At 44.3% G+C, this 26,615-nt stretch overlaps 1 protein-coding gene across 2 annotated transcripts in view; it reads left to right on the forward strand.

Moving 5' to 3' along the window:
• The window catches only part of LOC118397311 (E3 ubiquitin-protein ligase TRIP12), a 53,839-nt gene that overhangs the window by 4,118 nt on the left and 23,106 nt on the right, over positions 1-26,615 (forward strand). Inside the window, exons 2-19 of one of the 2 annotated variants that reach the window (XM_035791945.2) lie at positions 11,499-11,645; positions 12,013-12,138; positions 12,367-13,151; positions 16,391-16,496; positions 18,401-18,543; positions 18,911-18,994; positions 19,120-19,215; positions 19,853-20,004; positions 20,098-20,133; positions 20,350-20,445; positions 20,690-20,782; positions 24,124-24,285; positions 24,580-24,648; positions 24,752-24,917; positions 25,125-25,242; positions 25,408-25,564; positions 25,792-25,945; positions 26,354-26,582. In XM_035791945.2, the coding sequence (XP_035647838.2) occupies positions 11,548-11,645; positions 12,013-12,138; positions 12,367-13,151; positions 16,391-16,496; positions 18,401-18,543; positions 18,911-18,994; positions 19,120-19,215; positions 19,853-20,004; positions 20,098-20,133; positions 20,350-20,445; positions 20,690-20,782; positions 24,124-24,285; positions 24,580-24,648; positions 24,752-24,917; positions 25,125-25,242; positions 25,408-25,564; positions 25,792-25,945; positions 26,354-26,582 (2,870 nt within the window). In that variant the 5' untranslated portion in view covers positions 11,499-11,547. The remainder of the gene's footprint in view (positions 1-11,498; positions 11,646-12,012; positions 12,139-12,366; positions 13,152-16,390; positions 16,497-18,400; positions 18,544-18,910; positions 18,995-19,119; positions 19,216-19,852; positions 20,005-20,097; positions 20,134-20,349; positions 20,446-20,689; positions 20,783-24,123; positions 24,286-24,579; positions 24,649-24,751; positions 24,918-25,124; positions 25,243-25,407; positions 25,565-25,791; positions 25,946-26,353; positions 26,583-26,615) is intronic. The other variant, XM_035791946.2, reaches the window with a different exon arrangement.

The raw sequence follows: 26,615 nt of genomic DNA on the forward strand, positions 1-26,615 counted from the left end.
TTTAAGAGTGACTAGTATCTGATTCTTGCATTAAGTTGACCCCCTTTTTTGCAATGTCATTCTCCCTTTCCTTCCAGTTGGGGCTTTTACTCATGGCTGTTATGTTCCTCTGTAATGCGTTTTGGTGGCAGTAGGCCTCGGTCAAATTGTATTTGTCACATGTGCCGAATACAACAGGTGTAGACATTACAGTGAAATGCCTACTTACAAGCCCTTATCCAACGATGCAGTTTTTAAGAAAATTGATTAAGAAAAATACAAAATAAATATAACAAATAATTAGAGCAGCAGTAAAATAACTAGTGAGGCTTTATACCAGGGGTGCTAGTACAATGTGCAGGGGCACCGGTTAGTCGAGGTAATATGTGCATGTAGGTAGGGGTGAAGTGACTATGTATAGATAATAAACAGAATAGCAGGGGAGGCAATGCAAATAGTATGGGTTGCCATTTGTTTAGCTGTTCGGGAGTCTTATGGTTTGGAGGTAGAAGCTGTTTAGAAGCCTCTTGGACCTAGACTTAGCGCTATGGTTCCGCTTGCCGTGCAGTAGCAGAGAGAACAGTCTGACTATGGTGGCTGGAGTCTTTGACAATTTTTAGGGCCTTCCTCTGACACCGCCTGGTATAGAGGTCCTGGATGGCAGGAAGCTTGGTCCCAGTGATTACATTTACATTTAAGTCATTTAGCAGACGCTCTTATCCAGAGCGACTTACAAATTGGTGCATACACCTTATGACAACCAGTGGAACAGCCACTTGCATCTAAATCTTGTTGGGGGGTGAGAAGGGGGGTGAGAAGGATTACTTACCCTTACTTACCCTATCCTAGGTATTCCTTGAAGAGGTGGGGTTTCAGGTGTCTCCGGAAGGTGGTGATTGACTCCGCTGTCCTGGCGTCGTGAGGGAGTTTGTTCCACCATTGGGGGCCAGAGCAGCGAACAGTTTTGACTGGGCTGAGCGGGAACTGTACTTCCTCAGTGGTAGGGAGGCGAGCAGGCCAGAGGTGGATGAACGCAGTGCCCTTGTTTGGGTGTAGGGCCTGATCAGAGCCTGGAGGTACTGCGGTGCCGTTCCCCTCACAGCTCCGTAGGCGAGCACCATGGTCTTGTAGCGGATGCGAGCTTCAACTGGAAGCCAGTGGAGAGAGCGGAGGAGCGGGGTGACGTGAGAGAACTTGGGAAGGTTGAACACCAGACGGGCTGCGGCGTTCTGGATGAGTTGTAGGGGTTTAATGGCACAGGCAGGGAGCCCAGCCAACAGCGAGTTGCAGTAATCAAGACGGGAGATGACAAGTGCCTGGATTAGGACCTGCGCCGCTTCCTGTGTGAGGCAGGGTCGTACTCTGCGGATGTTGTAGAGCATGAACCTACAGGAACGGGACACCGCCTTGATGTTAGTTGAGAACGTCAGGGTGTTGTCCAGGATCACGCCAAGGTTCTTAGCGCTCTGGGAGGAGGACACAATGGAGTTGTCAACCGTGATGGCGAGATCATGGAACGGGCAGTCCTTCCCCGGGAGGAAGAGGAGCTCCGTCTTGCTGAGGTTCAGCTTGAGGTGGTGATCCGTCATCCACACTGATATGTCTGCCAGACATGCAGAGATGCGATTCGCCACCTGGTCATCAGAAGGGGGAAAGGAGAAGATTAATTGTGTGTCGTCTGCATAGCAATGATAGGAGAGACCATGTGAGGTTATGACAGAGCCAAGTGACTTGGTGTATAGCGAGAATAAGAGAGGGCCTAGAACAGAGCCCTGGGGGACACCAGTGGTGAGAGCGCGTGGTGAGGAGACAGATTCTCGCCACGCCACCTGGTAGGAGCGACCTGTCAGGTAGGACGCAATCCAAGCGTGGGCCGCGCCGGAGATGCCCAACTCGGAGAGGGTGGAGAGGAGGATCTGATGGTTCACAGTATCGAAGGCAGCCGATAGGTCTAGAAGGATGAGAGCAGAGGAGAGAGAGTTAGCTTTAGCAGTGCGGAGCGCCTCCGTGATACAGAGAAGAGCAGTCTCAGTTGAATGACTAGTCTTGAAACCTGACTGATTTGGATCAAGAAGGTCATTCTGAGAGAGATAGCGGTAGAGCTGGCCAAGGACGGCACGCTCAAGAGTTTTGGAGAGAAAAGAGAGAAGGGATACTGGTCTGTAGTTGTTGACATCGGAGGGATCGAGTGTAGGTTTTTTCAGAAGGGGTGCAACTCTCGCTCTCTTGAAGACGGGAGGGACGTAGCCAGCGGTCAGGGATGAGTTGATGAGCGAGGTGAGGTAAGGGAGAAGGTCTCCGGAAATGGTCTGGAGAAGAGAGGAGGGGATAGGGTCAAGCGGGCAGGTTGTTGGGCGGCCGGCCGTCACAAGACGCGAGATTTCATCATGTACTGACTCCTGACTGCCTGGGCCATACACACTACCCTCTGTAGTGCCTTGCAGTCGGATGCCGAGCAGTTGTATACCAGGCAGTCAGGAGGATGCTCTCGGTGGTGCAGCTGTAGAACTTTTTGAGGATCTGAGGATGCATTGCGTGAATCAAAAAAGGTTAAATAAAATTGGAACCCCCGCTAAGCTGTTAATTTCAACCTCCCTGGCATTCTCACCTCCACTCTATTAGAAGACAAATATAAATATCTAGATTTTCTTAATTTCAAACTGCAGCGTTTTATCTTGTGAAATTGGGCATTTGCTTTTTAAATTTAGCAATTCAATTCAGGGTTGAATCAAGTCTTGTGCAACAGAACAGCACGCCATTGGTATCTCAATATCAAGGTTTGAGGGAACTGATTTGTATTCGTGGCCTGTACGATATCACCATTCTCCATCAATATGGCTTGGATATAGACACGTGGGTTTTTTAGCAACAACCAATTCATCCACAACTTTGGGGTAAAAGATTGACATGTGAGTTATATTTAGTCTCAAAGTTAGTAAATTTGAGACATATTTCACGTCTATGCTAATAAGTTAACACGTCAAAACAAGACATGCTATCAAGATTAGTTATCCACCGATATAACATTTTTGGCCGATTCTGATATTTTTCTTGGCAAAAGAAACAACACCGATTTTTATTTACAATTTTAGGGGCCTTTTAAGTGTTCTAGTACAGTTGCATAGTTGAAACACACACATGGATGCGGCGGTCTAAGGCACTGCATCTCAATGCAAGAGGTGTCACTACAGGCTCTGGTTCGAATCCAGACTGTATCACATCTGACTGATTGGAGTCCCATAGGGCGGCGCACAAGTGGTCTGGGGTAGGTTGTCATTGTAATTAACAATTTGTTCTTAACTGACTTGCCTAGTTAAATAAAGGTTACACACGCAAGTTATTTTTTTGGTATTTACGTATTTCCCTATTACCAGTAAAACAATCCAAACCTATTTCTTTCACTTGCTTGCTGTGCTGTTTGGTTGTTCAGTTGGTTCATTCTCACCCAGGATTTCTATAGAATGCCGTTTAGGTCTTTGTTTGTCAAAGATACACTTTTTTTGATGTGTCAAATAAGCCGGTTGACCCATCAGGACCTGAATGACTGCACGTCACAATTTAACACGTACGTTTAAAAAAATGTGGTTATTACACTCACTCATATTTCATGTCACAACGTTTCATCAATACATATGCTATGATGCTGGTTGTCTCGGGCACCTAAAGTGCTGGTCATAAAAATTAAAAGGCTAGCTAGCTCATGGATGCAAACTGTTCTTCCCCAAAAACGTAGCAAAACATCTGTTTCAGTAGCTGTAATTAGCTAACTATATAGCTAGGTGTAGTAATCTAAAATAACTAGGGATGCACGATATATCGGAATAGGCCGATATTAGCTAAAAGTGCCAACATTGGTATCGGCCCGATGTCTAGTTTAACGCCGATGTTAAAAACCAATGTCTATGCAACAGTGCATACCTATGTAACGTAATAATGCCACGTGCAACACATTATTCCTAACCTAGCCCGCAATGTCTCCTGTGTGGCTTGAGCAGTCAAAAATTTGAGCAGCCGTTAAAAATAGTATGACGGGGGGGATCACGTGATCCTTGAACGAGATGGCCGCATGAACTAAGAGCTCCGCACAAGTAGTTTCCAATTCCTAATCTTACCTCCACTCCAAGTTCAAACTCATTTAGCTTTGGTAAGAAAAAATCATGGCGGCTACAAAAGGAGACACTACAGGTGACATTTTTACAGGGACTCGAGCATTAGCGATGGAAGAAGCTAGCTTCAGAGAAAACTAGCGCCATTAGCCAGGAGCAAGAGAACCCCCCCCCCCGAGGCACAACGAATGCCAACCTCTCACTCCTCCATTAACTCTCAGCTCAGTGCGATAGGGGGCAAGGTGACGATCCTGGAAAACGCTTTGCCTGACATCAACAAGATGTCCAGACGCCCTGCGATTATGGTTGAGGCAGAGGGGCGAATCCTATCCATGGAAAACATTGACAGATGCCATGGAAACAATAGCATATGCTAAAAAGAAAATAAAGCATCTAGAAGAGAAAACAGAGGACCTGGAAAACAGGGGGCGAAGGAATAATTGTGTTCTATTCAATCTGGGTGAAAAAGAAGGGGGGAAACATGCCACTGATCCGCTACCTGCAAGACAATCTTCCCGAGTGGCTCCACCTGTCCACCGACAGGCCCATAGAACTCGAGAGCTCACCGAGCACTGAGGCCCCCACCAGCAGCCAGACAACCACCGCGCCCAATCACCATACGTTTCCTGAGATTCACCGACAAGGAACGAGTCCTACAGGCTGCGAGAAACAACACCATCACAGTGGGAAATGCCAAACCCGCTTTACACCAGGACCTGTCAGCTGGAATACGCCAAAAGCGCCGAGAGTTTGACAAAGTGAAGAAATACTCAATTGACCGAGGCATCTTCAGGGGATTCAAATGCCCAAACGAGCTCAGGATTCTTCACCAAGGAGCCTTGCGACACTTCAAAACTCCCAACGAGGCAAAACGTTTTTTTTTTAAAGACAATCCTGGTCAATGAGAAACGGACCAATGACTAAATGCGATTAATGCCATTACTAAAGGAGGTAAGACAACATATAGCCCATATCCAGAGACCCACGCCCTAAATGTCATTATAGCTGTCCAATTTATATTTATTTTCCTTTCTCCTACTAATGTGTCAGCCTACTTTTATTTCCCTGTTTTTTTTGTTGCTATTATTACTTGGCGTTCCCTATGTCCCTTGGAGGAGGTATATGTAGGCTGGGCTATTGACTTTATTTTCCTCCCCTCTTTTAGTGTGGTCTGGATGAAGGCAACTGTGTCATTTACTCAATGCGGGGTGGAGAGGATGAGGCATTTCTTTGGTGGGGAGAGGGAGACGTTGTGCGTTGCTAACTGTTCCCGGTTTTTGTTTTATTCGGAACACAGAATTGAGACTGAGCGGGTGGGTAATAGATCCAACGGGATGTGTCGAGTTGTTTGGGAACTCGGCTGGGGTGTTCAGAGATTATTCTTTTATGTACACCATTTATTTTCCTTTTGTGAACGCAGCTGTAACTACTATCCACTTTTACCCAGCGACGACTTGCACTAAAGTTCGATTACTGTTCGAGAAGGCGTTTGACAGGATGGAGTTTTCTGTTTTTAGTCTTAGAAAAGTTGAATTATGGGCCAAAATTTTATTAAATGGGTCAAATCACTATACTCTCATCCAAATACCATGGTCACTACTAATGTACTGAACTCTGACAGATTCCCTCTGGAACGGGGCACAAGACGAGGGTGCTCGCTGTCCCCCCTGCTCTACTTGTTGGGGGCGGAGCCTCTGGCAGAGCTGATAAGAAGCAATCCAAGTATTATGGGTGTTTCTGCAGGCGGCCTGCAGCACAAGATTTCGCTTTACGCGGATGATGTCTTGCTCTACACATCCAACCCTGAGAAATCCCTCCCTCTTTTAGACACAATTGCTCAGTATGGCAAGTTTTCAGGTTATAAGATCAATTTGAACAAATCCACTGTCTGCCCTCTCAATATTACACTTACCAGCTCTATGAAGACACTATGTCCTTTCCAATGGAAAACACAGGGGTTTCAATACCTCGGGATCTTCATAACACCAGATCTGAATAACCTTTTTAAGGAAAATTATCTTCCACTCCTGGATCGAATCAAGAACGATCTCCAAACCTGGATCTCCCTCCCAATTAGCTTAGTTGGAAGAATTAATGTCATCCGTATGAACGTCCTCCCTAGACTGAACTACTTATTTCAGATCCTCCCATGCTATCTCCCAGTTTCCATCTTCAAAACAACTAACCAAAGCATCACCAAATTTATATGGGGTAATAAAAAAACCTAGGATCAAGTTTTCCACTCTATCGAAACCTGAATCTAAGGGTGGTCTTGCCCTTCCCTCCAATTGTACTACTGGTCTGCCCAAATCCGCAACATGCTAACATGGATCACAAACAGACGAGTCAACAAGGATTCAAATAGAAGCCCAATCCTGTGATTCATTGCCTTTAATTTGTTTTATTTTAATTTTACCTTTATTTAACCAGGCAAGTCAGTTAAGAACATATTCTTATTTTCAATGACTGCCTGGGAACAGTGGGTTAACTGCCTGTTCAGGGGCAGAACGACAGATTTGTACCTTGTCAGCTCGGGGGTTTGAACTCGCAACCTTATGGTTACTAGTACAACGCTCTAACCACTAGGCTATGCTGCCGCCCCTTAAGCTCAATTATATTCATTAATAACTTTAGTGAAGTGGGCAACAGCCAAAACCTTTGATTTACAGCACCCTACTAGCGTGGAGTGACTAAGAAATACCTGGGCATTTCCTCCCAATATGTTCTCACTCGCCTATAGTAGGCAACCCAGACTTGCCAAAAGCCCCGAGGGATGCCAACTTTAATCTTTGGCATACTCTACCTTTTCAGACCTATTTCATCAGAAAACCACTACACTGAAATCCTTTCAAGAGCTCTGCAGGGAATTCGATGTGCCAAGATCCCATTAAAAAAAATATATATTCTCAAATTAGACATGTAATTTCCTCATTTACCTCCAAGAGGTTTAGAAGGAGGTTTCATTCAGTTGAATGAAGTTGAAACCCTTCTTGTCACAGCACAATCCATTAAAGGCAAAATATCTTACATCTATAGACTCCTTTCTGAGAAACGAGGCTCCTCCTTTACTCCTTTGAAAATAATCTGGGGAAAAGGACCTTGGTCTGACTATCAGTGATGAGTTATGTGCGGAGGTTTGTGACAGGGTATACTGCTCCTCTACCAATGTAAAAATGAAAGAATCTAATTATAAATGTTTGTACAAATTTTATTATACTACTTTTAGACTCCATAGAATGAAAACAGATATGTCTCCTAACTGTAAAAGATGTACCTCTGAAAGTGGAACCTATATGCATGTATTTTGGAGCTGTAGAGAGATTGCCAGATTCTATACATACTGCTGCACAGAACATACTAGAGGTACAGTTTGATATGACCCTGTGTATCTTCTTAATGCCCAGCAGGACTTTGCTTATGACTATTACATACTTTGCTAAGAAATGTATTCTTCTATTGTGGGCCTCTAATACCCCCCCTACATTTAAAAATGTGGATTAACCAGATTGTTGACTTTCTTCCTCTTGAAAAGCTCACTTATGACCTCCACAAGAGACAGCCCAAGTTTGATAGACTCTGGTCTCCACTATTCAACTATATTTCAAACTGGACAGAGTGAACGGGGTGACTAGGGAAATGCGCAAATACATGTTGTGTAAGGTACTGTAAAACCTAAAAAATGAATTATTGGCCTCAAGGAAAATAAATAGATAAAGTCAAATAAAACCACATATTTTTCTTAATCTTTCATTTTAGTTGTATTTTTCATTTTTCAAATGTGTTATATTTTATGTATTTTTTTTTAAGCCTGTCACATCTGTGAATGTGTAATGTGTTTTGTTGGTTGATTGAAAAACAAGAACTTAATAAAACTTTAATAAAAAAAATAAAGACATTTTCAGTGAGACAACTCAGGCGAAATCCATTAATGCCAGGATAATGCAAATCATTGCCCTTGACAATCAACCATTCTCTGTTTTGTGTGAAGTTGGCTTTCGCCGACTGGTCGAGCACCAGTACACATGTTGCCCTACTGGAGTTACACAGTAATAGTCACTGCTATTAGCCTCACTCCATACTGTGGAATGCCGTTTGAGTCTTTGCGTGTCAAAAAAAGATGCATGTCAAATAAGTTATATTATAGACTGTGTTTTCTGAATTTGCACGTGCAAGCCAAGCGCCACCACTATCAGTAGTACTGTCAAAGCTGTACAACAGAAGTCTGCAAACAAGCGCACACTGGCCACGGACGATTGTGTTTACAATACCGCATTGGTAATAAGGCATTACTTGTTCGACCGCAAATTCTGGGGTAGCTAGCTTTAGCTTGGAACCTAGCTAGCACCAGCCTGAAAACAATGACCAGTAGAAAATGCAGTCATTTTCATTATTCTTAGCAATGATTTAGGAATCTTGTGCATAGCCACTTGTTCGCCTATTGAACTTTAATTCATAAATACCGGTAGCTAGCCAGTTACTTAACCCTGTTGCCCAAAGCTAACCTTATAAGCAGCCAGCTAGCTTCAAGTGGCTAGTGAGGCTCGAGCAGGTTGTTGAGAAGCTAGCCACAATAAAGATTAGGCACAGTAGTGGAATTTGCAGTTTGCCTTCAAAATAAAAGTATGTAATTGACAATGATGTAAATTAATACAATGATTTTGAAGGCTAACTGTTGTGGCTAATCCTTAATGTGGCTAGCTTCACAGATGCGTCTGACCACCATTAATTAAGAACTGTTATAAATTTGGGTTTATTAGGTATTTTCGCTAGCTATATAGCTACTGAAACATAGCAAAACGACAATCTGTTTTTGGGGAAGAACGTAGATTTTTTTTTTTTGTGTGTGACCAGAACTGTAGGTGTGCGAGAACTTTTTACCGGCATCATAGCATACGAATCGTGACATGAAATACGAGTGATAGTTATTACACTATGTACAAAATTGATTAACGTGTTCAATTATGTGACGTGCAGTCATTATTCAGGTCCTGATTGGTCAACAAGCTTATTTGACACTCAAAGACCCAAATGGCATGGCATTCCATACCATGAGAAATCGTGGTTGAGTGAAACGACTGAACAACAAAACGGCACAGCAAGCAAGTGAAAGAAACATGTTTTGATTGTTTTACTGGTAATGGGGGTATATGTAAATGTAAAATTACTTTTGCGAGTGTGTGTTCGAGGTCGACCGATTTTAAAATCTGAATGGCCAATCAATTAGGGCCGATTTCAAGTTTTCATAACAATCGGAAATCTGTATTTTTGGACACCCTTTTTTTTCACCTTTACTTAATCTTTATTTAACTAGGCAAGTCAGTTAAGAACACATTCTTATTTTCAATGAAGGCCTAGGAACAGTGGGTTAACTGCCTGTTCAGGGGCAGAACGACAGATTTTCACATTGTCAGCTCGGGGGATCCAATCATGCAACCTTAATTAACAGTTAACAAGTCCAACGCAATAACGACCGTTGCACTCCAAGGAGACTGACTGCCTATTACGCGAATGCAAGCCAAGGTAAGTTGCTAGGTAGCATTTAAACTTATCTTATAAAAAACAATCAATCAAATTCACTAGTTAACTACACATGGTTGATGATATTGGTTGATGATATTACTGCATCCTTATGTAATACATGTGTCACTAGCCACTTTAACTATGCCACTTTGTTTACATACTCATCTCATATGTATATACTGTACTCGATACCATCTACTGTATCTTGCCTATGCTGCTCTGTACCATCACTCATTCATATATCTTTATGTACATATTCTTTATCCCCTTACACTGTGTATAACACAGTCGTTTTGGAATTGTTAGTTAGATTACTTGTTGGTTATTACTGCATTGTCGGAACTAGAAGCACAAGCGTTTCGCTACACTCGCATTAACATCTGCTAACCATGTGTATGTGACAAATAAAATTTGATTTGATATTATCTAGCGTGTCCTGCATTGTGTATAATCTGACTGAGCATACAAGTATCTGACTGAGCGACGGTAGGGACAAGCAGGTGCGTAACCATTCATTCAAACAGCACTTTCGTGCGTTTTGCCAGCAGCTCTTCACAATGCTTCAAGCTTGTGCTGTTTATGACTCCAAGCCAATCAACTCCCAAGATTAGGCTAGTGTAACCGATGTGAAATGGCTGGCTAGTTAGCAGGGTGTGCGCTAATAGCATTTCAAACGTCACTCGCTCTGAGACTTGGTGTAGTTGAGGGTGTCTGTTGTCGATGTGTTCCTGGTTCGAGCCCAGGTAGGAGCGAGGAGAGGGATGGAAGCTATACTGTTACACGGGAAATACTAAAGTGTCTATAAGACCATCCAATAGTCAAAGGGATATGAAATACTCCCTATAATTCCGACAACTACAACCTAAAACTTCTTACCTGGGAATATTGAAGACTCCTGTTAAAAGGAACCACCAGCTTTCATATGTTCTGAGCAAAGAACTTAAACATTAGCTTTCTTACATGGCACATATTGCACTTGTACTTTCTCCTCCAACACTTTGTTTTTGCATTATTTAAACCGAATTGAACATGTTTCATTATTTATTTGAGGCTAAATTGATTTCATTGATGTCTTATATTAAAGTTAAAATAAGTGTTCATTCAGTAGTTGTAATGGTCATTCTTACAAATAAATCGGTATCGGCGTTTTTTGGTCCTCCAATAATGGGCATCGGCGCTGAAAAATCATAATCGGTCGACCTCTAGTGTGTGTAACCTTTTATTTAACTAGGCAAGTCAGTTAAGAACAGGGACTCTAGCGACGCCTCTTGCACTGAGATGCAGTGCCTTAGACCGCTGCGTCTGTGTGTGTTAACTATTTAACTGTAATAGAATGCTTAAAAGGCCGCAAAAACTTTAAATATCGGTATTGGGTTTTTTGGTAAGTAAAATCTCGGTATTGGCCAAAAATGTAATGGGTCCATCACTGCTTTTAAATCTATATGCTTCTTTGTTTTAAGTTGGTGTACAGTTATTTTGGGCCTGTCGTCATTGTCTCATTGGATCAATCTGCCATCTATCTTTGGTCTGGTCAGATTTAGAGGTGTATGTCTCCGTGTGATGTTTGGCTGAGGCTCATTGATCTTGCATACTGCCCTTTACTGCCTTCAAACAAATGGTAATGTGAGTAATACGATTGTTTTGTTAGGCAGGGGCTTGTATCAGGTGTACATTTTTGTGATTCATTTACCAGGGCTGTGTTTACACAGGCAGCCCAATTCATGTGATCATTTAGTGGGGTTTATGGAATACTTTGAGTAAAACGGCAGCATTGACATCTATAGCCAACACATCTGTCCATTGGATTGAACTTTGTTTGGGATCATGCTAATCGCAAGGGCACCCTGATGTCTCCCCCATGATCTGATCTTTACTCTCTTCTCCTCGGCCTAGTGAATGGTAGTGTCTAGAAAGGGTATGTCCCTTCAGGAGAGAGGTGCCAATGTCCAACCGGCCTAATTCCAATCCAGGGGGGTCACTGCGCCGTTCACAGAGGAACACTGCTGCGGCCCAGCCACAAGACCATACAGTCGTAGGAAGGTAAGTCATCGTTGCCCCCTCCCCTCCCCCAGCACATCTGTGTTCTCACATGTTTTTATTTTGGTGTGTTTATCTGTCTGTCTGAACAAGTAAGGGAATGCTTGACGTTCATTCTAATGTATTACAAATGTCTTAACCCTTTCCAATGTGTTGAGTTAAAGGAAAAAGCATTATTTGGTGTCTTGTGTATTAATATTCAAGTATATTTAGATTGTTTTTGCATGGTGTTCTCCAGAGGAATTCCTTGGAGCAGTACAGGATGGGTGAACAATGATGTGGGAATGACTTCATCAAGTCTTCTAATAATGATATGGAGTGATTTACACAAAATCCACACTCACTTGCTCTTTAATTCCCCACCTTACAGGTTGCAGTCAGAGCAGGTAAAACATAAAGCAAATTCCCCTCCTGAAAGTAGAAGATCTAAATCTAAGGCTTCCAAAGCTGCACCCAGCTCAGCCTCTGGCCAGTCCAGAGGGCACAGCTCAAGAAGGTACCCCTCCTTTCTTCTTCGCACTCACTGTGTTTGTGGGGTCTGCTTTAGACAGACTATTGCGCTTAGATAAAAATGTAACTATTGTTTTTCAATCTATAGCGCCATTGGCTATTTACTGTAGGCCTAAATTAACTGAATGGAAGCGTTGTACTTAATCACTTTCCAGTTTGGACACTGTGCTAAAAGGTTCTTTCTTTCTCCTGTCCTCCACCGCCCTGGGAGTAGCAGTCTGTCACTGTCTGTGGCTTCATTTGTGCTGCAAGGCGACCCAGAGGCCGCAGGTACATCAGAGCGAGAGCCAACAGGACACCAATCCAAGACTGAAGGCACCACCCGAGGGTTGAAGAGAAATTCTGCACCTGACCTTAACACCTACACCCCCACCCCAGCCAAGAAGTCAAAATCCAACCCCCCACCCAGAGACCATACCACTGAGGCCAAGAAAGGCCCTGCCAAATCCTCCAAGAAGAGACCCTTGGCTCCAGAGTTGCCTACAGGCCGCGGCCAGAGCAAGAAGAGCGGGGCCTCTGGGGCTTCACCGAATCTTAAACGGAAGAAGGCTGACTCCCTCCCCTGTCTGAGCAGCACTGCTGGGTCGCTCCCCAACCGTACCGACGGCAGATTTGCAAAACCCACCAAGCTGGCGTCGAAGTCGGCCGCCTCAGCCAAAGCTGGGTGTAACACGGTGACTGACTCCTCCTCTTCTGCCTCCACCTCTTCCTCCTCCTCCACAGGCACCAACAGTGCCACCGCCACACAGGGTGCCAGGCTCAAGCAGGGCAAAGACCAGAACAAGGCACGTCGTTCCCGCTCTGCCTCCAGCCCCTCTCCACGCCGAAGCACCCGTGAAAAGGAGCAGGCCAAAGCCGCCGTCTCGTCCAAGTTTGAGTGGGCGGCCCGCTTCAGTCCCAAGGTCAACCTGCCAAAGCCCAAACTGTCCCTACCCAGCTCCTCCAAGACAGAGACCGCCTCCAAACCTGGACCCTCAGGACTACAAGCCAAACTAGCAAGTGAGTTTGTCCTGCCCTCTCCTCGTACCTGTGTGTACCGTGTCACATTTCCCTTCAACCAAGGGGGAGTTGTGTTTGGGGTGCTCATATTTGTAATGGTGAGCCAGCCAGGGTCCAAGGGTTTGCTTCCTTCAGGTTCAAAGGTTGTAGGCAGTGTGAGCAGCAGTCTTTGGAGGGTCGTTGTGGTGCTCTGGTAGAGGTTACACTCCGGGATTAAATGTCACAGTACCCTTGTTGCTGCTTCAGTTACAGAAACTCACTCTGCACTGGGACCTGCTGGGGTGACTGCTTCTCACACCAGGCACACTCCACCACACACACACCAGGCGGGGATTAACCCTGCGCAGACAGTCGGTGCTGATAAGCATGCATGGACACACAGAGCGAACCTTGCATATAAACTCCCACAGACACACATGTAACTGATATAGGTGGTCCAAATTTGCTTCTATGTTCCCTTTGGCCCTAACCCTTTAAAGTTTACAGACCTGGAGTGTATGGATTAGTATAAGTGTAGTGGTTAACCACATTGCTTAGACTGCTGCGCCACTTGGGAGGCCTCAGGCACTGCATTGCAGTCCTGGATGTGTCACTACAGACCTGGGTTTGATTCCAGTTCCATAAGGCGGCGCGCCATTGGCCTGGTGTCGTTCGGGTTAGGGGAGGGTTTGGCCAGGGTGGGCTTTACTTGGCTCATCTCGCTCTAGCAACTCTTTGTGGCAGGCTGACCTCGGTCGTCAGTTGAACGGTGTTTCCTCCGACACATTGGTGCGGCTGGCTACCGGGTTAGGTAGGTGGGTGTTAAGAAGTGACTTGACCTTCGCCTCCTGAGCCCATTGGGCAGTTGCAGCGATGAAACAAGATTGAAATTGGGGAGAAAATGTGCCTTAAAGATCTGCAAATACCTGGCTTGACTGTTTCAGGTTTCAGTACCAGGCCAGCCTCAAACTGGAAGATGTAAATAATCTGTCTGGTGGCTCTACTGTAGCCAGTTGGACTGTGGCGCAAATGGATATTTGTGAAGGACAGACTGATTTACTACAGCCTCTCAGGTGTTAGGTAGGTGGTAAGGGCTCGCTAATGTGCTTGGAGGCATTACATTTTTGCTGTCAGATCAGACAGAATCAGCCCTGAGGTTACGGAGATCACAACACAGCGATGCATTATGGTAATTGTAGTGTAAGGTGAAGGTCAGATGGTGGGTGTAGTTTGTTTTGAAGAAGAGTGACTGTATGGCTCAATTTTCAGACTCGTACAGTCTTGAGTTTAAAGCTCCTAGGTGGTTTAGGGGGGAGCTGTCACAAATGTAGTGCATGCGGGTGAGTGGAAGAGGATCAGTGTGTTCTGGTTTGGGGTAGGGGATTCCAAGATGGTAACTGAGGCTGGGCACGCTGCCACAGGGCCCAGCTCCAAACATGTGACCTAGACCGGCCCACCCTGCCTGACGGCCGGCCAACTAGCAGGCATCATGTTTTCACTGGGGGGGTGCGAGTGATTCACCCACTTTTATTAAGGGGGAGGGGCACATTTTGTCACTTGTAGTGCACACTGTCACACACACACACACACACACACACACACATCTTCTCAGTCTGTCGTCTCTGCTGCTATAATGGTGAGTAAGCCAGATTGCATGGTGGGTGCGCGGTGTGGCTGTGATGGCGCCCAACAGGCTTCCTGCTGTAGCAACAACACATTACCATTTTGATTATTCTGTTGGTTAACTGGTGTTACTGGGGGACATGACTGAGGTGTGTGGTTGCGTTTGTGGCTACTTGAAAAGCTCAGTCGGTGTCATATTTTTGCATTCTGTTGGGACCCTCAGGTTTAGCATGAAGGTTGTTCTGTACTAATGAGAGATGGGCTATTTATACTCTCACCCAGTGTCGGTGGTACTGGGCTCTCGACAGAGAACAACACCAGAGCTGTCAGTGTGTGACTGTTCCTCCCTTACTGTTATGAGTGACTGGTGCTGACCCCCTCTGAACCAGTCCTTGCTATGCTCTTGACCGTTATGCCACTTGTCAACCACTAACTACTCCTGTCAGTTAAAATCAGGGTTGGGGTAAAAATAAAAACTTTAGGGAGTAAACTGAAATTCCAGTTTTTCTACTGGAAAAACACCCCTTATCACTACTGAAACGGATTGGGTGAAATGTTGGTCCCTAGTGAATGACCTGCAGAGAGCTGGGACCAAAGTAACAAAGCCTACCATCAGTAACGCACTACGCCGCCAGGGACTCAAATCCTGCAGTGCCAGACGTGTCCCCCTGCTTAAGCCAGTACATGTCCAGGCCCGTCTGAAGTTTGCTAGAGAGCATTTGGATGATCCAGAAGAAGATTGGGAGAATGTCAGATGTAACCAAAATAGAACTTTTTGGTAAAAACTCAACTCGTCGTGTTTGGAGGACAAAGAATGCTGAGTTGCATCCAAAGAACACCATACCTACTGTGAAGCATGGGTGTGGAAACATCATGCTTTGGGGCTGTTTTTCTGCAAAGGGACCAGGACGACTGATCCGTGTAAAGGAAAGAATGAATGGGGCCATGTATCGTGAGATTTTGAGTGAAAACCTCCTTCCATCAGCAAGGGCATTGAAGATGAAATGTGGCTGGGTCTTGCAGCATCACAATGATCCCAAACACACCACCCGGGCAACGAAGGAGTGGCTTCGTAAGAAGCATTTCAAGGTCCTGGAGTGGCCTAGCCAGTCTCCAGATCTCAACCCCATGTGTTGCCCAGCAACAGCCCCAAAACATCACAGCTCTAGAGGAGATCTGCATGGAGGAATGGGCCAAAATACCAGCAGCATTGTGTGAAAACCTTGTGTAGACTTACAGAAAATGTTTGACCTCTGTCATTGCCAACAAAGGGTATATAACAATGTATTGAGGTAAATAAGTATTTGGTCAATAACAAAAGTTTTACATCATAATTTGCAAATATTCATTAAAAATCTTACAATGTGTTTTTCTAGATTTTTTTTCTTATTTTGTCTGTCATAGTTGAAGTGTATCTATGATAAAAATTACAGGCCTCTCTCGTCTTGTTAAGTGGAAGAACTTTCACAATTGGTGGCTGACTAAATACTTTTTTGCCCCACTGTAATTGCTCTTAAGTGATGGAAATGGTTATCATGATATAACAATATAACACATTTCTAGTGGTTTACTATCTCTGTGGTTTTTCCTGTCTTTTGCCTTGACTGTTTACTCATTGACTCCTCGTGTCTCATCAGGTTTGAGGAAGTCCACTAAGAAGCGCAGCGAGTCTCCTCCAGCAGAGCTCCCCAGCTTTCGGCGGAGCACACGCCAGAAGACCACGGGCTCCTGCGCCAGCACCAGGTACTACAGCCTCTCACTGCTCGGTCATCTCAACTTCTCCAGTCTAAAGCCCCAAGTCAATTGTAGTCTGCTGTATTTCGGTGTGTACAAAAAGTATTAAACTATACATCCAATATTTTATGGAAGTGGGTGGCTTCCTTGGCAATACCTAATGAAATTGTCCCTGAGAAGTCGATCTTTCAGTGCATTCAAAAGTGTTGTTATGGCTGACATGTTTAAAGGGGAAAATCCACTCTAGACATGACACAACCAAATTGACAGGATATGTTCTATGAGTTGGTAAAATAACTATTTTCACCATGATTTAACTTCTAAGTTGACAGTGTGGAATCAGGAAATCGTCTTGTAAAGCATCATCATAAAGTTATTGTCACTGGAGATGGGGAATAACACTATCACATTTCATAAGGCTTTTCAAATAATTATCTGCACTCCAGATTACCAAATCAGTCAATAGTTGTATGGGCATCAATCTGTCTGTCTGTCGTGACGAAGTATATATTTCGCTTAGATGTGTTCAAACTAAACAGTGGACCAAATGATTCAACTCAGTTTCCCAATGCCGCAGGACAGGGTTTGGGGACATTGCCCTGTATAGGGTGCTGTCTTTCGGATAGAATGTTAAATGGGTTTCTTAACTCTCTGGTCACTAAAGATCCCATGGCACTTATCGTAAGGGTGTTAACCCCTGTGTCCTGGCTAAATTCCATGGCCACTTAATCATCCCCAGCTTCCAATTGGCTCATTCCTCTCCCTTGTTACTATTCCCCAGGTCATTACTGTAAATGAGAATGTGTTCTCAGTCAACTTACCTGATAAAAATAAGGGTTGAAAAAATCTGCAATGAATGTTTCTCCTCCCTTCTTGCCCTGGGCTATGTCTGTGGGGAAGCAGAGATTCTGTAAATAGATCTATGGAACTTGACCAAAACAATGGAAACTCCCCCATGGGGGAAAGATTCAGAATCCCTTATTGTGCCTACTTTTAGGCTATTTGTGTATTTCACACAATGTTGTGGTAAACATCCGAGTATAATACTTGAGTGGATGTCAACCCCAATACATGTTAACGTCATCACCAACTGCATCACACTTAAAACATCACCTACCAATCTCTAACGCTAGCTATGCTACCAGCTTATACAAATAGGAGTTAGCATTTAGCAGACACTTCTCCAAACCCGAAAAGGACTAAATATATCCGTATCGGATTATAGTAACCACATTTGTGAGGCCAATAGAACTCCTAAATCATCAATATCCACTGTTGGATCAGATTTTTTTGAATGGCTGCCAATGACGCATCCTTGCTCTTGCCCCGGTGTTCCATGAACCTCTTTACCGCATGTATGGGCTGTTGCCATAGCAAGGTCAGCACCCCCCTCCTTGAGGCAGACGATCTGCAGGTTGAACATGGTTCTATACTCCTGCAGTTTGTCGATTTTACAGCTGGCTAGCTACTTCACATGCTAATATTGTTTTTGTCATTATTATGTGTAGCTATATTTGCTAGCCAGCTACCTAGCCCCCCGTGTGAGAGCGCCTTGCATTGTGTGTTACGGTCGACTTGAGCTGCAACAGATTTCGACATGTTGCTAACAACCTTTATTATGACAAAATAAAAAATATATATATTTAACACTGAATTAGTGGTTTTAGTTGAATTATTCCTTTCAATTAACTGTCCAGTGTTTCCTGTTTTCTAAAATATGACAGTTTTCACTCATTTTATGAACACGCTTCTTGTCGGTACCTGTGTGTGTGAACAGATGTTCACATTGCGAAACACAAGTGTAAGTTAGTGATACCTTATGACCAGGAATGTCAGTTGTGTGCTGCCATGTTTGATTGTGGGCTTTGTGGTCTAGTTTGTGTAGTCACTCAGTCCCACTATGCCCCCCCCAGTCGGCGAGGCTCAGGCCTGGGCAAGCGCGGGGCAGCCGAAGCTCGCCGACAAGAGAAGATGGCTGACTCGGACAACAACCAGGATGGTGCCAACTCCTCGGCTGCCCGCACTGATGAGGCCCCGCAGGGGGCTTCGGGTACAGGTACCTACTGCGACTAGGGCATAGTGTTTTTCCTTCTCAGCTCACATGGTCAGGGACACACTCCGTGTACCATTATAGGTGTAGCACTACCTGCTTGTGGTAGCAGAGATTCTCTCCCCTTGACCCTTAGTGGATAAAAACCTTTGCACTATCCCACAAATTTCTGGTATGTCTTTGTTCTAAACGGATAGGAGCCAGCCAAAGCTTGATGTAGCCTCTGCTTGGTGTGTGTACACTATTATTATTATTATAAAAGATCGTTGACTGTTTTCCTAGGCCTGCCTATGTGTGTATGATCCTTACTTGAACATTTGTTGTGATTTTGATGAGGACAATGGTGATTTAATTGCCCCTTAATTTTCTCCAGCTTCTAGCTCAGTGGCCGGAGCTGTAGGGATGACCACATCCGGTGAGAGTGAGTCCGATGACTCTGAAATGGGCAGACTCCAAGGTATGACGATCACAGCTTTCCTTAGATACAGGTGCCAATGTTCCTGTCTAAGAGTTCCCTGTCAGCCCTTGTTGGTGTTGCGGGATCTTTGGTTGTTGTCTAACCTAGCTGTTTTCTCCCCACAGCCCTGCTGGAGGCCAGGGGTCTACCCCCACACCTCTTTGGGCCCCTGGGACCCCGCATGTCCCAGCTGTTTCACAGAACTATAGGCAGTGGAGCCAGTGAGTGCTACACCATCTTGTCTGTGTCCAGAATCCATTTAATTACCACTTAACATATTTTTTTATTTCTTAAAAAAAAACTTTTATTTAACTAGGCAAGTCAGTTTAGAACGTTCTTATATACAATTACGGCCTACCCCGGCCAAACCCTCCCCTGACCCGGACAACACTGAGCCAATTGTGCACCGCCCTATGGGACTCCCGATCACGCTGGTTGTGATACAGCCCAGGATCGAACCAGGGTCTGTAGTGAAGCTTCTAGCACTGAGATGCAGTGCCTTAAACCGCAGCGCCACTCGGGAGCCCTGAGTGAGCAGGATGTTTCCATTCTCCCTCAGGGGAGGCATGTTGAGTTCACTTATGTCTGTCTTTATTCTTATAACCTGCTTTTCACTCAACTCTAATCCAAGTGTGTGCTGACTGCACTCCTGGCAGGGCCCATATTAAAAATGTTTCTCAGAGGAGTGCTGATCTAGGGTCTGATTCCCCGTCGCCATATAATCTCATTATATGGCGAGGGGTTTAGCTTTTATCTTAAGGGCTAAACTGATCCTATATCAGCACTCCTACTCTTGTGAATACTGGCCCTGCTGTTTAGTCTCTACTCTGACCTGCTTTATTCCTCCTCTCCTCCCAGGCTCCAAGGCTCAGCAGCTGCTGCAGGGCCTGCAGGCCACCGGCGACGAGTCCCAGCAGCTCCAGGCCGCTATCGAGATGTGCCAGCTGCTAGTGATGGGCAACGAGGAGACACTAGGAGGCTTTCCCGTGAAGAGCGTGGTGCCTGCTCTGGTGAGTCACAGAATGCTTTGTCTGCCTTTAGTCTTAAGTCATTTTACACTGTGACTTGATTTGCTAAATCCCTTAATCCCCTCTTCTTTACAGATGACATTGTTACAGATGGAGCATAACTTTGACATTGTGAGTATCCTGAGCTTGTCTTTGGGGAGGGGGGCAGTGATATTTGTTTTTCACCATGACATTAGGCCTACATTGCGAGGTGCCACACTCTCTCCTGGTTATATTTTGTTGCAAATAACTGTACCTCAGTAGTGTTTTAACTGTGGTTCCAGCCAACAAGGATTCCTTTGGAGTTATGTTTGTGAAATCTGTATCTTACCCCGTGCCTCTGCTCAGATGAACCACGCCTCCCGTGCTCTCACTTACATGATGGAGGCGCTGCCTCGGTCCTCTGCTGTGGTCGTGGATGCCATCCCAGTCTTCCTGGAGAAGGTAGGATAACCCCCTCTGCTCAGGTTCAGTAGGCACCAAACACACACATTCAAATTTCAGTACTGCCTAGTATGTTTGAAAACATGTCCCAACAATTAATACCTACTGAATGCAACCCAGGTTTTCCTAGCCCACACCTTGTTCTCTTGTCTTCAATTTGTCTTTCTCATGTTCTTGTTCTCTCTTCATTCATATTCAGTCATAAAACGGTGGTGGATATGATAATAGCTCTCTCTGTCTGCAGCTTCAGGTGATTCAGTTCATTGACGTGGCGGAGCAGGCCCTGACTGCCTTGGAGATGTTGTCAAGGCGACACAGCAAAGCCATCCTGCAGGCTGTAAGTGTTGCTCCCTATGGCTCAGCTCTGCCTCTCTCATCTCTGCTCCCTACCCGGCTCTCATGGACTCACCTTAAAATAAGTGATGGTGGTGGCTGTATGTTAGATATGTCTCAGGTTTTCCATTAGCCGGAAATAATAGTTGATAAATAAAACTGTTGCCGGCCAAATTGAACGGAAGTAGAGAAAAAAATTATAATAATAATAAGTGATCTAACTACCCATCCCGGATCCGGGAGAATTGTCATCAACTGACACTAAGTAGCATAACGCAACGGACAAAAAAATCTTACTAGAAAATATTAATATTCATGAAATCACAAGTGAAATATATTCCAACACAGTTTAGCCTTTTGTTAATCACCCTGTCATCTCAGATTTTGAAAATATGCTTTACAGCCAAAGCAAGACAAGCATTTGTGTAAGTTTATCGATAGCCTAGCATAGCATTATGCCTAGCTAGCAGCAGGCAATCTGGTCAAATCAGAAAAGCAATCAAATTAAATTGTTTACCTTTAATGAGCTTCGGATGTTTTCACTCACGAGACTCCCAGTTAGATAGCAAATGTTCCTTTTTTCCAGAAAAATAATTTTTGTAGCCAAAAATAGCTCTGTTAGTTCACGTTTGGCTGAGAAAACCACCTGGAAATTGCGGTCACGACAACGCTGAAAAATATTCCAAATTAGCTCCATAATATCGACAGAAACATGGCAAACGTGGTTTATAATCAATCCTCAAGGTGTTTTTCAAATATTTATTAGATAATATATCAACCAGGACAGAGCTTTTTTCAGTAAGACCGGGTGGAAAAATGGCTACCTCTGTCTTTTGCGTGAGAAATACACAAAGAGCCATCAGGTGGACACTGACGCAATGTTGTCGCTCAGGCTCATTTTTCAAAATAAAAGCCTGAAACTATGTCTTGTGATACTAGACACATTGAGGAAGCCATAGAAAAAGGAATCTCGTTGATATCCCATTCACTGCTCAATAGGGAAGCATAGGAAGCGACTCTTATTTAGAAACCGCTGCGTTCCTGATTGAGAAAAATCCATTATTTTGCCTGCAATATCATTTCTGTTATACTCAGACTATCTCTACAGTTTTGGAAACTTTAGTGCTTTCTATCCTAAGCTGTCAATTATATGCATATTCTATTTTCTGGTCCTGAAAAATAGCCCGTTTACTTTGGGTATGTTATTTAAAAAGAGAAAAAAAATTACCCCTAGATTTAACAAGTTAACGCTCCACCTGGCCAACATCCAGTGAGATTGCAGAGCGCCAAATACAGAAATACACATTATAAAAAAATTCAGAAAATAAAACGGATTTTACATGGATTCACAAGAAGTTAATCTTTAAACCTAACATGCGGTGTCAGATTTTTTAAAAATAATAATAATTTTTTTTTTTTTTAAATGCTTTAGGGCGAAAGCATACATTACGATTATTTGAGAACATAGCCCAGTAGACAAATAATTACAAACTGTAACCAGCCAAGCAGAAGAGTTACAAAACTCAGAAATAGAGAAAATGAATCCCTTACCTTTGATCTTCATATGGTTGCACTCAGAAGATATTAATTTACTCAAATACATGTTCCTTTTGTTCAATAGTCTCATTATATCCAAAAACCTCCGTTTTGTTCGCGGTTTCTTCAGTAATCCACAGGCTCAAACTCAGTCAAAACAAGCAGACAAAAAAATCCTAATTGTATCTGTGAAGTTCATAGAAACATGTCAAACAATGTTTATATTCAATCCTCAGGTTGTTTTTAGCCTAAATGATCTGTAATATTTCAACTGGACAATAAAGTCGTTAATATAAAAGGTAAACAAGAAATGCACTCTCTCAGGATTGCGCATGAAAAAGCTCTGTGACAAGTCAGGGTCCACTCGTTCAGACTGCTCTTACTCCCTCATTTATCAGAATACAAGTCTGAAACAATTTCTAAAGACTGTTGACATCTAGTGGAAGCATAGGAACTGCAAATGGAGTCCTAAGTCAATGGATACTGTAAAGGCATTGAATAAAAACTACAAACCCAACAAAAAAAACTACTTCCTGAATGGATTTTTCTCAGGTCTTCGCCTGCTAAATCAGTTCTGTTATACTCAGACACTATGTTAACAGTTTTGGAAACTTTAGAGTGTTTTCTATCCAAATATACCAGTTATATGCATATCATATCTTCTGGACATGAGTAGCAGGCCGTTTAATTTGGGCATGCTTTTCATCCAAAATTCCAAATTGCTGCCCTCTACCCTAGAAAAGTTAAGAACAAATTATTTACAATGCCTTAACACGGACGTTGCCAATTGTACACCACCTTATGGGAGTTAAAAAAATCCCATTGCAAAATAATAGGGATGCACGATATAGCATTAAGCATATTGGAATCGGACAATATAAAAAATGTCGTCATCGGCCTGATGTCTAGTATAACACCTGTGCCAAACCGATGAGATGAACGGAAGCCGTTTTTTAATTTTGAGATCCCTCAGTGTTAATAAATGGTTGCTTTATGATAGTTGTGAAATACAGAATGACAAGATCACTTTAATAAATAAAACGGGGTTGAAAAGCCATTTCGAATTCACACATTTAATGGTCATAGGGGTGGAAACATCGTGCTTTGGGGCTGTTTTTCTGCAAAGGGACCAGGACGACTGATCCGTGTAAAGGAAAGAATGAATGGGGCCATGTATCGTGAGATTTTGAGTGAAAACCTCCCATCAGCAAGGGCATATGAAACGTGGCTGGGTCTTTCAGCATGACAATGATCCCAAACACACCGCCCGGCAACGAAGGAGTGGCTTTGTAAGAAGCATTTCAAGGTCCTGGAGTGGCCTAGCCAGTGTCCAGATCTCAACCCCATAGAACATCTTTGGAGGGAGTTGATAGTCTGTGTTGCCCAGCAACAGCCCCAAAACATCACTGCTCTAGAGATCTGCATGGAGGAATGGGCCAAAATATCAGCAACAGTGTGTGAAACCCTTGAAGACTTACAGAAAATGTTTGACCTCTGTCATTGCCAACAAAGGGTATATAACAATGTATTGAGAAACTTTTGTTATTGACCAAATACTTATTTTACACCATAATTTGCAAATATATTCATAAAAAATGCTACAATGTGATTTTCTGGATTTTTCTTCCTCATTTTGTCTGTCATAGTTGAAGTGTACCTATGATGAAAATTACAGGCCTCGTCTTTTTAAGTGGGAGATCTTGCACAATTGGTGGCTGACTAAATACTTTTTTGCCCCACTGTATGTGCCAGTTATCCCTAATTCTTGTTTAACTGTTTTGTTTTAAATGTGTTTCCTGTGTTGTGCAGGGTGGCCTGGCTGACTGTCTGCTGTACCTGGAGTTCTTCAGCATCAACGCCCAGAGGAATGCCTTGGCCATTGCAGCCAACTGCTGCCAGAGCATCACCCCTGACGAGTTCCACTTTGTCTCTGACTCTCTGCCACTGCTGACCCAGAGACTCTCACACCAGGTACACATATATTCACTTTTTACATTCTGGCTATCCGTTAATTAAAGAAACAAGCAAATTATGCTGTCTGGTTTGCATAATATAAGGAAATATATTTTTTAAATGTTTGATACTTAACTATATTTCAAACCTTTTCCTCAAGTATTATTTTACTTTGACTTCCACTTTTACTTGAGTCAAGTTATATTTTAATCAAGCATGTACGTTTGGGACTTTTCCACCACTGGTGTTGTCTGTGGTATGTTCCCTGTGAAGACGTGTCTAATGTGGTTATTTCTCTCTCCCCCCATACAGGATAAGAAATCTGTTGAAAGCACTTGTCTCTGTTTTGCCAGGCTGGTGGACAACTTTCAACACGAGGAGGTGAGTGAGGCGGTTCTACTCAACACGTTTCTATGGCTCTAACATCTCTCACCCTCCTGAACAGACTCATTATGACTGACCTCTGTGTGACCGCTGTCCACAGAACCTGCTACAGCAGGTGGCCTCCCGGGACCTGCTGACCAACATCCAGCAGCTGCTGGTGGTCACCCCGCCCGTGCTCAGCTCGGGCATGTTCATCATGGTGGTGCGTATGTTCTCCCTCATGTGCTCCAACTGCCCCTGTCTGGCCGTGCAGCTCATGAAGCAGAGTAAGTGGCTCATGCAGACAAACACACTTTCTATTGGTACGCATTTACACTGCTCACATGAATGAAGCCTAAAAATGCAGCTTACAAAATCTTGGGCAAGTTAACTATATAATGACAGTCTAAATGCCTCCAAGGCCAAAGTCCCTGACTGTATCAAGCCAATAGCCTGTGGAAAGAGGACAAACTAAGCACGTTGTCTTTGTTCAGATATTGCAGAGACTCTGCGCTTCCTTCTCTGCGGAGCGGCCAACGGTAGCTGCCAGGAGCAGATTGACCTGGTGCCCCGGAGCCCCCAGGAGCTCTATGAACTCACCTCACTCATCTGGTAAGGAACCCCCTCTGCTGCGCTCAACGTTGCAACAACCTTTTCTACCCTAATGGTGGATGTGCATAAAAATGGGGGCTTCCATGCACCCGTCACAGATGGCTTGTTTGCGAATTTCCTTGATACACTTTGCTAACTGTTTGTTTGTTGTTCCCCCTCCACCAGCGAGCTGATGCCCTGCCTGCCCAGAGAGGGCATCTTTGCTGTGGATCTCATGCTGAAGAAGGGCAGTGCCCAGGCCACAGAGGGGGCCATCTGGCAGTGGAGGGACGACCGGGGCCTGTGGCACCCCTACAACCGCATCGACAGCCGCATCATTGAGGTAAAGAACAGACATGCTGCTCCGCTCCATTTTAGGGAATTTCCTTCCAGACTTGGGGCCCATAGTTTGTCCTCTTCAGGTCAGGTAGTCAGAAAAAACTATGCCCTACCTATACTACAAGGAAGTAGACTGTTTCCGTCTTGATATGTTGTGAGCTGTGTGAATCCCCTGTGCAGCCCAGTGTTACACTAACGTCTGGGGGTGTCTGGTTCTCTCTTCCTCTCCAGACGGCCCACCAGAACGGAGAGGACGAGATCAGCCTGTCCACCCTGGGCCGCGTCTACACTATCGACTTCAACTCTATGCAGCAGATCAACGAGGACACTGGCACAGCACGGGGTATCCAGAGGAAACCCAACCCCTTAGCCAACCCCACTACTGGTGAGAGAGAGACCATTACCTCTAGTCATAGACTATCCCCAAACTGGTGTCAGTTGTATGCGTTTCATGTCAGTTGCTGTTGTATGATGCCCTGATTGGGTTCTGAGACTAGCTCTATTCACTGGAAAATATACATTTTATAGATCGCTATAGACCCAGTGGAGAAAGGGGTCAGTGCCCTAAGTTATTGGTATTTTTATTGAGCCTTTGAACCAGTTAGTCCCATTGAGGGCAGATTACCTTTTTCCCAATGCAGACGTGCTCTTAATGCATTTTTTTTGTGAACTCGTGAAATTGAACAGGCTGCTTCTTTGTGTCTTCTGCACTAGCTGATGGAATCCAATTTCTCCTTTTGAGTCAAAAGAACTATCAAATCTTACGTGAGTTTTCCCCTTGTCTGTCCCCCAGGGGGTCACCAGGAGGTGAGGCGGGAGGATGCACGGGCCCAGCTGATGAAGGAAGACCCTGAGCTGGCCAAGTGCTTCATCAAGACCCTTTTTGGGGTGCTGTACGAGGTGTACAGCTCGTCGGCAGGCCCAGCCGTCAGACATAAGTGCCTCCGAGCCATCCTCAGGATCATCTTCTTCGCCGATGCCGAGCTCCTCAAGGACGTGCTGAGGAACCACGCGGTGTCCAGGTGAACTTTTGAGTCAAGATTGCTGCCTCCAAT

Source organism: Oncorhynchus keta, chromosome 18, assembly GCF_023373465.1.
Source record: "Oncorhynchus keta strain PuntledgeMale-10-30-2019 chromosome 18, Oket_V2, whole genome shotgun sequence".
In the NCBI taxonomy this organism is placed as follows: domain Eukaryota; kingdom Metazoa; phylum Chordata; class Actinopteri; order Salmoniformes; family Salmonidae; genus Oncorhynchus; species Oncorhynchus keta.